Source organism: Electrophorus electricus, chromosome 9 (genome assembly GCF_013358815.1).
Source record: "Electrophorus electricus isolate fEleEle1 chromosome 9, fEleEle1.pri, whole genome shotgun sequence".
In the NCBI taxonomy this organism is placed as follows: domain Eukaryota; kingdom Metazoa; phylum Chordata; class Actinopteri; order Gymnotiformes; family Gymnotidae; genus Electrophorus; species Electrophorus electricus.
Genome location: NC_049543.1, coordinates 19,607,044 through 19,617,778, shown reverse-complemented (window position 1 = coordinate 19,617,778; position 10,735 = coordinate 19,607,044). Strand labels below are relative to the sequence as shown.

At 39.8% G+C, this 10,735-nt stretch overlaps 1 protein-coding gene across 1 annotated transcript; it reads right to left on the bottom strand.

Annotated features, from left to right (window-relative positions):
- Positions 1-2,612: 2,612 nt before the first annotated feature.
- Positions 2,613-10,457, bottom strand: kcnk1b (potassium channel, subfamily K, member 1b). Its single transcript, XM_027016529.2, has 3 exons — positions 9,658-10,457; positions 7,639-8,034; positions 2,613-5,587 (listed from the first exon to the last, which is right to left on the bottom strand). The coding sequence occupies exons 1-3, from the start codon at positions 10,010-10,012 to the stop codon at positions 5,331-5,333; spliced, it is 1,008 nt and encodes a 335-aa protein (XP_026872330.1). The 5' UTR covers positions 10,013-10,457; the 3' UTR covers positions 2,613-5,330.
- Positions 10,458-10,735: the final 278 nt, after the last annotated feature.

The window sequence follows — 10,735 nt, the reverse complement described above, 5'->3', positions numbered from 1 at the left end:
ATATCTCTCTCCTTCCACTGTTCGGAACACACATTTATCCTAATAGAGAGAGAGAGCGAAAGAGACAGTTGACCTTCTGGGCTATAGCCTTCAGCTCCTTCAGCTCTTCAGTAAGCTTCTGTCAGTTTTAAGCTTTGAAGTAGTTACGGTTTAATGTGTATTATCGTATTGAATGTGATGTTAATGTTGTTTCAGCCCTCAGATCTACTCTGCTAACAAGTTTGACCAGGAGAAGTGATCTGAGAATGACAGACCTGGTGAAACAATTTAAACACACACACACACACACACACACACACACACACACACACACACACACACACACACACACACACACACACACAACCTCAGAAGTGTGTCATTGGAGGTTTAGATCAGTGGAAACTAGCTGAGAATAAAAGCTGAATACCACACTGAGCCCTGGTGGAGTCAATGTATTTCTCCTCTATAGGCTAGGAGGCTGTACCTGGGAAGATGAGAACTACCCTCTGTTCTTCCAGTGCAAATGAAATATTGATTACTCTTTCTCCCCTTGGTACTCCACTGTCATATACAGCATCTAAGAATAATTGATACTTCAGGGCCAGTACACAATTCGTTTAGGTCTTGATTTGTGGTGTTACTGATCAAATCAGTACATGACCCCTGACAATTTATTATAGTTTTAGAACCAAGATGGATTGTTATGTAGTTTTTCTGTCTTTAGTAACCCTTAAAAAGTAAATAAATAAATAAATAATATATATATATATATATATATATATATATATATATATATATATATATATATATATATATATATATATATATCTATCTATCCAGAGACACTTACAGCTATCGGACAATATGTGCAGGTATATACTTTAGTTTACTCAGGCTGTAAACATAGCTGCTAGTCTGATGATGCTCAAGTACCGCGGCTATCAAAACATCCCCAGGGAGCCTCATCATCCAGGAGTGTGTTACCTGAAATAATGACCTAAAGGAAGCATGCAGGGGTTTTTTGGTTTTTTTTGGATAGTTCAAGTGATGCACAAAAACCATAAATAGCACCATGTTCTGGTTTTACTGTGCTTCTTAGGGACAGTTCAGATATACAGCATGGTTTGATGAATGTAGAAAAGGTGTTATAAATAAGGAGCTGCAGAGATGAAGATGGTCTCTGACCTTTAAAATGTTAGGAAACACGCACATGCACACGCACACAATTACTATACATATGTGAAAATGCAGCAGTATTCTGAATTGACTTTCTAAAGGTGCCTTATTTCCTTTAGAGGAGACGAGTGAGAAACAGCGTTCTTCAATATAACCAAACATTTTCTGAGGAGTCACAGTATAGAATTTAAGTACTTATTGAAAGAATGTTATTAACGACAGGCATTTACTACTGAAAAACTTTTATTATTGAAAGATTCAAAACACTACTTTGAGACCATCACAGACAAATCACAGTTTTATTGTTGAAACTGCTTGAATCCTTGTTTCTATAGACAGCATTCCCTGTTTCCCCAAGATGACTAAAAACAGATTATCATTGCATTTTGAAACCATTTCATTTAATAATGGGGAACAGAAATATCTGTGGTTTAGATGTTTTTCACAGAAAACACAAAGTCAAATGAAACCTGACCTGTTCCATCCCTGACCATCACATTTCCATTTATGTGGCTTGTGCTTCAAGGCAACGGTGATCAAAGAGAAATTCACTTCCTCCCTCTCACCCGATACTGTTCAAATAAATTTTCAAATATCACTCTGCTAACTTAGTCACTTGTTTTGCAAGACTTTTGCAAGGCATCTGATAGCGTACGTGACAGTGTGAATTGCACCACCTATGGTGTTACACTTATTAAGGGAGGTCCCAAAATATAAAAATGTCATGTGCATCTTCATCTTGTATCATTAGAAACACTTGCCCTTTAAAATGGTGTGTGCTCTGAAGTTTTAAAAGTATAAAAACATTTCATTTTTTTTCCTTCACTGGCTCAATAACATCCGCTTACTCACTTTCTCACCTCACCCTTCTCTCACCCCCTAGGTTCAACAGATATTTGTGTCACGACGCTACCCGCCTTCCAAATATGATATTTTGTGATGACAAGCTCCCTTTATTTATGTGCATTCTCAACAAGGATGAAAGTGAGTAGTCTCTGTGAACTCAAGCCATGCACAAGGTACGTGGCAGCTCCCTATAGAGACCACAGTGACACTGTTCCAGTGTACTATATGGAAGCCCCTTATATAGACAGTGACATGGCCCAATGCTTTTGTATGGCTGTCGCAAAATCCAGTTTAGTCAGAAGCTTTATCCAAGGAGTCTTTTCTCCATACTTACAATGGTGGCATTAGCAGAAGTAACAAACATGTACACACACACACACACACACACACGTGTTTGCTTTTATACCTTGTCATATCACAGTCATACATACAATAAACCTAGCACTAAATCCAACCTAGCGCTAAATAATGTCCAATCCAATCCTGACTAACTGCAGCAACAGTTAATCAGGGCAATTTTAGGGCAACCCTAACCCTAAAAGAGATGTAAACCACCAAATAAATGCACACACATACAACCTGGGCACCAAAAGTAAGAACAATTTAAACATTTTTATTGTAATTTATTTGTTCACTAATCACACAGACAAACAGACTATTCAATTAAATAAAAATGTTAATATCTATAACCCATTTCACTTAATGTATACCGATACAAATGTTTTATTGATACAAAGTTCAGACGCATTCTGTAGCTCATGCAGCCAATATGATGAATATGGGGACTGACTTGTGTACAAAGCATTAGTCATCAGTGTTGGGAAAGCCATTGAAACGTATTCTAACAAAGCTGCTTACTGCTCGCTGCTGTGCTGTGGTGCCTTGCCGTAGGTAAGATAGCACACCATTTACAATTTACAGACCAACGGTTAGCAGTGCTAGAACTAACGTGCTTACAGAAGAGCTTTCTAGATAACCTCAATCAAAATAATTTTCTTTTGTGACGATGTCTGGTAATGGGAGCGCACAACAAATAGATGCTGTGAAGGGACTGTTCAAGCAGAATGAAATTTTAACACCTAAAACAGAGATGTCCCAATCAGGCTTTCTTTTTCTTTTTTTTCTTTGGCCCTGATCCTTATTTGAGTTCATTCAAAATTAATTTGAATATTTAATATATATAACAAGTGTATTAAAGTTAGTAAGACAAACACAATAGTTTCCCAGTACAGACATGTAAGTCTCTTCGTGGATCTAGAAAGTCCAATATGTTTTTAAAAAATACTGCACATTCTTGCTCAGAACTGCTCCTTGAACACTGCAGAGGACAACGAGCACCCAGCATGCTTGGCTCTGTGTAAATGAGCGAATTAGACTGCATTTGATAGCTATAGCTGGCATGGCTCATATTACACAGCACACAGTTTCTATTCTATTCAATCGTCTTTGAAAAAATCACTTTTAGCAACCTTTAGCAAAGTGATAAAGGTATTGTTTGTCAAGTTCATTCCCATTGAAATATGCTTTGCGGGCCCACTTTAGAAGTCCCAAACTCTTTTGTAATATAATTCAAAACTCACTTAATGGACTGCACAGGCTATTTTTTTGCCTTTACATGAATTAAATGTTAGTTCGGAGAGAAGTTATGCTGTGGTGGCGACGTAGCAACCGCTGCCTCACTTTAAACATGCTTCACTGCCATAAGATATGTTCAGTTACATCACATCTACTATGGCAGTTCAGCAAGGTAAATATGTACACACAAACTGTTAGAAGTTAATTGGATCCAACGTAGACAATACTGATCCGTTAAAAATACACAGATATTGATCTATTTCATCACCATGGGACATCTCCGGACAACAGACATACGACATAAAACCTATGATAAAACTGGCACCTTATTTAAACCAAGCGCATGTAGCAATTAACATGGATCAAGCTACTTTGCAACTGCGAAAACATAACTGCTATTGAACTACACATTTATCAGAAACAGTTAAAACAAAACAAGCTGTTAGAATGTGTGCCTGACCTAAGAACTTAGTTACTAGTAACACAACTAGTCCCCAACACTGGCAGTAATTCTTACAATAAATGTTACATTACAACTTAATCCCTTAATTTGAGGTTACGGTGAACTGTGACATAAAACACACAGAAAATTGGATAAGTCTAAGGTAATAAAAGCAGATATGAATTCATCACAATATTCACCTGAAAGTTTTCACACAATTGGCAAGCATTCTGCAACAGCATTCTGTGAAGATTGACAAAGATTCCCTTTATCTCTACACTTTGTCCAAGGTAAAATGAATTTACAAATATACATTTGTAAACAATGGTACAAGTATCTTCAATTACTTTCATTTCTTTAAGCTATAACAGCCAAGTTCTGAGTTCACATCACATTTTAGAAGTTATGTTTCAGTTTAGTTATGTTTCTCTTATCCTGAAACTTTACCTCAGACCTTTAGAAAAATAATTGCACTGAAACTGTTGATTGTACCTAAACACGATAGACTCATAGCTTATAACCCAAAAGAGAGGTCACCCAGTGACATGATTGATAACAGAGTTTTACCACCATGATACCATTTACTTTCCCTGTTCAAAAATCCATTTTTTTGGTCAGCTTCATTCAACTGTCTGTTTATGCCTGTGGAAGCCTACCTGGCTAGTCTACTAAGGCTAGTCTACTTTGGAAACAATGGACACAGAACACAGCATACTGTACACTGACTGATGATTTGAATCCAGTAAACTGAAATATACTGAACCCAAACTTAAGTGTTCATGTAAACACACAATGATTACTTAAATCTTAGTGGTTCTAAGCTAAGAATTAGGTGTAATAGAGGTTGCCTTTATGTTACAATTACATTTTTTTTTTGGTGCTTTTATTGTATATCTACATAAGGGTAGCAGGTATCTCCATTTTCCTATGAAAAGAAACCTGGCTTCATGTACTGCAGTCTGTTTTTTTAGTTTTTGAGAGCAGGAATTATAACAGCTCAAAGTTTAAAGTGAAAAGGTAAAGCTTTATAGTCTGGTCTAGCAAGGGTCTGAGGTCTGGGCATATAATGGTCTTGCTGGCCAAAAAACTAGCTGATGTTGGTCCAGGGTTGCTGCTTTTGTTGTTGTTGGTTGTTTGTTTTTAGTTTGCTTTGTTTTCTTTGTTTACAGCTTTTACAGAGAAGAACGTTGCGGAATGTGAAAAGTACCACATTTGTGACAAGCTACTAAGCAGCATGCAGTAGCCGGAGAGCAGCCATACATGGTGTTGCGAGCACAGAAGTGGGCGTGGCCAACAAGGGATTAACTGCTTATCTAATCATGGGATCGTCGCCGCCCGGAGAGGTCAGGACGGGGACGTCGACGAAGGGCTCGGTCTTTTCCTCTTGGGGCGATGCGGTGTGGTCCACGGCAGAGAAGGCCAGCTGGTCGTGATCCATGATGGCCAGCCGGTCCACGGGCTTCTCCTTCTGCAGGTAGAACATCTTGCGCAGTTGCTTCAACTGCTGCAGCTCACAGAAGGTCTCCAGTACCACCAGCATGGCGATCAGGCCTAGCAACAGATAGACTGAAGAGGGACGAGATAAGTTACAAAAGACCACTGTAAGAATGCAGGAATGCACTACAAACCAGTCATCAACTGCTTTTCGGCAAATGCAGAACTTTTCTCACAGTCCTTCACATACCAACTGCAGAAGGGACAATCTATATCTTAAAAATGTAAAGATGCAAAAACAGTTCAGCTATACTTTGATTTTGCACAGTTCTTCATGTCACCAGCCTGCTGTTATGCTGTTAGCCCTTTCTGACCAACACGGGTAAGGAGTGAGCAATTCAATACTGAGCTGTTAACTGTGTAGGCACGGCACGGTTTGCCACTAGATTGTCTGGCACAATCCCTCACACTATTCTTTCTGTCTGTTTCTATGACAACAGGCCAGACATCTATAACGAACATCTGATAACAATAAAAGAGTTTCAGACTCAAATGAACATGACTAGTCTCAGTATCTAGAGTGTACGAAGAGAAGCAGCAAGAGTCAGACAGGATGTATTCCAGTAACAGAGCATGGGGACAATTTACTGTCCTGTAAATAACGTATATCGCTGCTGCACTTGACCTATCACATGCAAACTCAGTGATGTATTCACTACACAGCCTCTTGAGAAATCACTGCAATTTTACTATTTACTGTTGACCATATTGTATGTATTTAGAGAAACATAGCAATTCTGACTGTTTTACACCAGACAGGTAGCACCGGAGGTATCTCAGACAGGCGGCCTCCAGCCTACAATGAGGCTGGGTCCCAGCTCTGAGTCATACAGAAGCATGAGTTTTGCAGTCTAAGTGTAATTGCATAGTAATGAGCTACTGGACTCTTACATGACATCTGTATAAGCTTGTGGGGACCTTCCAGTGGGTAGTCATATCATCTTTTTCTCCCACACTCAGGATTTATACCAGAGGCCTAGGGCTTTGAGGGTGCGGTGCCATATTTTTGCTGCTCCTAAGATTGTGGCCTTCTGCACTTAGATTGATGTCATTCCTGAGATCTGTGGGAGCCACTCCTCCAGCTTAGGAGTTGCAGCTAAAATTGCCCCTGTCACCACTGGGACAGCCACGGTGTTAAACTTCCACGTTCCCTCTATTTATTCTTTTAGTCTCTGGTATCTTCCAGCCATGTATTTTACTTGTTTTGAATGATACCATCACTTGAGACTCATATTTTATATATATATATATATATATATATATATATATATATATATATATATATATATATATATATATATATATATATATATATGTAGAGAGAGAGAGAGAGAGGAGGAACAAGTTTATATATACTTTTTCATATATAAACTTCCTAGGAATTATGACATCACTCTCAGTCCTGAACAGCAAAAACACTGCAACACACCGTCAAACTCCCAATTCTCTGGCAGAAGGCCGTAAGAAAAATAAGTGTAAGAAAAATAAGAGAATAATAAGAGAATAATAAGAGAATTATATAATAAAATATAGATAATAAAAATAAGATATGACACATATAGAGAAGCACGTTGCTTATGTAAATGATAAAGTACTGTTTCTCTGGAAACCTTATGAACTTCACCACAATGTGGAACATGTTTGTTAGTTCCCATTTCTGGGTTACCCCCCCCCCCCCCAAAAAAAAAGCACTTTCTAAGCTATAACCATTTAGTACTCTACACTTTGAGTGAATACATATAATTATACAGCAGGTCATGTGAGCCAGCAAATGTCGCATCTTCCAAGCTTGCCAAACGTGCAGAAGGTTTCAACAAAATTCACGGCCTCCTGTCCTGTTCAAGTCTGTTCACATGTTCTAGCCAAACGCCCTACCTTAGTTCAAAGCACTAGTTCTGTTTACACCACAGTAAAGGTACATAATTAAAGATGATTTTTCATGAACCAAAAAAAACCAGTAAGCAACTATATATTTTACTGCAGAATTCTAAAATATTTTCTCTCTTCTATGAGTAATAGGAACATAAGACACAGTTACTTTAGTGTTTTTATGTCCCCTGAATGGTCCTACACTGTCTCTCCAATGCAAAGCCTAAGACCAGCCCTCCTGGAGGAACACCTACCAGTAATGCCCAGTTTGTAGAGCTCGCGGAAGCGCTGGTTGAACGCCTCCCCAGGGACGTAGTCTCCAAGGCCGATGGTGGACAGCGAGATGAAGCAGAAATAGAAGGACTCCAGAAAGTTCCAGTCGCCCTCCAGCGCTGAGAAGATGGCAGCAGGGATGAGGAAGAAGCAGGAGACTGCCACGACGGCCAGCAGGTTGGCGTGCACCAGAGCCACGAAGGGTTTGGACAGGCCCCAACGAGTGTGCACATACATGATGGGCCTCCGTGTACTGAAGACCATGATCCTTTGCACCACAGCCGTGAGGAAGAGGAGGGTGAATGGGATACCAATCACCGAGTAGATGATACAGAAGGCCTTGCCTCCATCTGAGAGAGGGGCGGTGTGCCCATACCCTATAAAAAAAAGTCAGTGCATGGGTTTTAGAGATCAAAGTAGTACAAATTCACATGAATAAAGTCCTGGATTTCTCTGAGAAGCACTGGAGAATGATTAAACATACATTACTTAGTCCTCTCTGTAGTAACCTGTTGCAGATGTGATAAATAGATATCAGTTGTAGGAGATAAAAAGGTACAAATTTTTCACATGATGGATGATATAGGAAAGAGAAGTCATTACTAAAGCTGTAGTATTATGGTTTACAGTTTCTGGACCCACTAGGGAAATTTTGCAGGGCGGCTCTAAATGGCATATGTGTTAACGCCACTTTGCTAATAGGAAGAGTGAACCGACAATAAAGAGAGAAAGTCTGCACAGGTCAAAAGGTTCACGGAGAAGGCACTGAGCACTCTTTGCAGATGCCCCATTTATTGCCTTAACACAAATTCAACATATCTTCGTGCTCGGCTAACAGAGGTGCCTTAAAAAAAACTGGTGTTGGATGGCACAGCTTCACGCAGGCCAGGCTGCTCATTTAAACTGACTAGATTCACTTTGTAACCAATCCCTTTCAGGCAGTGCATTCAACAACAGAAATGAACATACAAAAATCCTCGTTATCTTCATTTTAGTATATAATGTCTGTAGTCTGACGTTTTGCTGATCTTGAAGGTTAAATTTAAGATTTCAGCACATTTACTTTTGTGCTGCTTGCTTTTGCTGAGTAGGGCTAGTAGATTAAACGCATGGTCATACTGTAATCCTCTCACAGTCCGTGATTTCTAACATGATACCAAGATCCACAAAAGTGGATTATTTACATGCATTGAAATAAATGTAATTGTTTGTTGCTTTGTGGATATATTTACGACAAGTGTACTAAGACAGGTACGTTGATTTTTCCACGCAGATCTAGACAACCAACATTCACAGCAGTGGGTCAGCTGTACACACCCGAATATTACTTAAAAAAGGATCCAGAGAGAGAGAGGGAGAGAGAGAGAGAGAGAGAGAGAGAGTATACTGAACGCATACTTTTACATAAAACACAAATTAGCCTACATACAGAGAAACAAAACCAATACGAACAGTACGCTCCATTTGTTTGTAAATGCTTAACGTAATAATAGTGATCATTGAAACATGGAAAAAGTTGTTCTTTACCGTTAGTCTGTGCGTTATACTATGCATTACGACTATAAAATTATAATCTCCTATCTTTAGGAGATAAAAATATAGATGGTAGTGTGTTAAATTATCTCTATGTGAGCCAGATCAATTATTAGCATTTGAACAGCACTGATATCCTGCGCCCTTCATATGTTCTGAGATGCTAACTGTGCAAATACTTTAACCGCAGTTACAAAACCGAAAAACTGGACCACAAATCGTGCTGATGAGAGAAGTCACTCGCAGGTAACGGAAGTACCTTGCAGAGCATGGTGTTAAATGTCACTGGGCCAAAAACGATAAGAAGACAATCAATTCATTCAAAAGGATTCATTTATTCCATGTTGTGAAGATAATGGTCTTTTAGTTTGTTACAGGTTTAACAGACCCAGGCTCGGTTCACTTCCACAAAAGCCTAAACGCACACGTGTTTTTGTACCTCCTCATGACCCAGGCGACTCACCCACCTGTCGTTGACAGAATTGTGCTTGCGAAGAACAGCGACGAGGTAAAGTCCCAGTTCCAGTTCGCAGACGCGTTGTTGAGAATTGAAACTCCATAGTTACTGGCATCGAGCGCTTTAGCTAGAAACGTCTCCAGGCGATCTTCTGACAAACACTTGTTCTCCTGCAAAAACTGCTGTTTCGCGTTCCTAAGGTCTTGTCGCAGGAGATCCTCGTACGGCAGCTCCACCGAGGAAAAGACAACGGCACCGAATATCAGATACAGAACATATCCCAACACCAAGAATAAGAAATACCACGCCGATCTGTTACTCTGAATCAAACGAACGCACGAATTGCTAGTGAGGGACTGGAGCATTTTCAGCGCTTTTGCGTGAATGCGTTACCGTTGATGCTTACAGTATCGTATCGATGCCCTTGATAAACAGGCTACGGCTATAACGCCGCAAAAAATAAAAATAAAATAAAATAAAATTCATAGACAAAACAGTCCTCTTCTCTTTGCGATGCGGCAGCGCGCCTGAGATACACGCAGATACTGTTTCTTTATTCTTAATTCGCGAAACCGAGTCCTCGGTTGCTTTCAGTTCTTGCTCGTCCGCGTTACAGAAAAGAGGTGAGGCGGCGTGGCGGAGCACAGAGAAGACGTCGCGTCTGTTCCCCTGCTCGACCACCAGGCAGCCGGCACGACGAGGAAGCGCGCTAAAATAAAGACTTTTGAATAGCCCGAACACGCACAGCTTGCTTTCTTTGATCAGCATATAAGTAAATATGATGTAGGCTATACCCACACAACACAAATAAGCCTAATGCCGCTAGCCTGCGGTTGCGCCACTGAGGCGTACGCTTTGATCTGCGTGCATGGGCTTTGTAGGTACATTAAGGTCTATATTATTGCAAATGTCTATTAGGTGAATTTTATTTACATTCGTATTAGATTTCTACGTGTTTTTTTTTCACAGCCCCCTTCTATCTCGTGCCAAACGACTGTCTCCATGGCAACAACCTTTGCCAAAATATAACACTAATAAAATATGAATAATTCTACAAATGTGCTGGGCCTCCAGCTCAGCTTTTCCGT

Excerpts from the sequence above, each read along its gene's own strand:
- kcnk1b (XM_027016529.2), bottom strand. The coding sequence starts at position 10,012 with ATGCTCCAGTCCCTCACTAGCAATTCGTGCGTTCGTTTGATTCAGAGT. Across the intron at positions 8,035-9,657 it reads CACAATTCTGTCAACGACAG|GGTATGGGCACACCGCCCCT; the intron begins GTGGGTGAGTCG and ends TTTTTTTTATAG. Across the intron at positions 5,588-7,638 it reads CTACAAACTGGGCATTACTG|TCTATCTGTTGCTAGGCCTG; the intron begins GTAGGTGTTCCT and ends GTCCCTCTTCAG.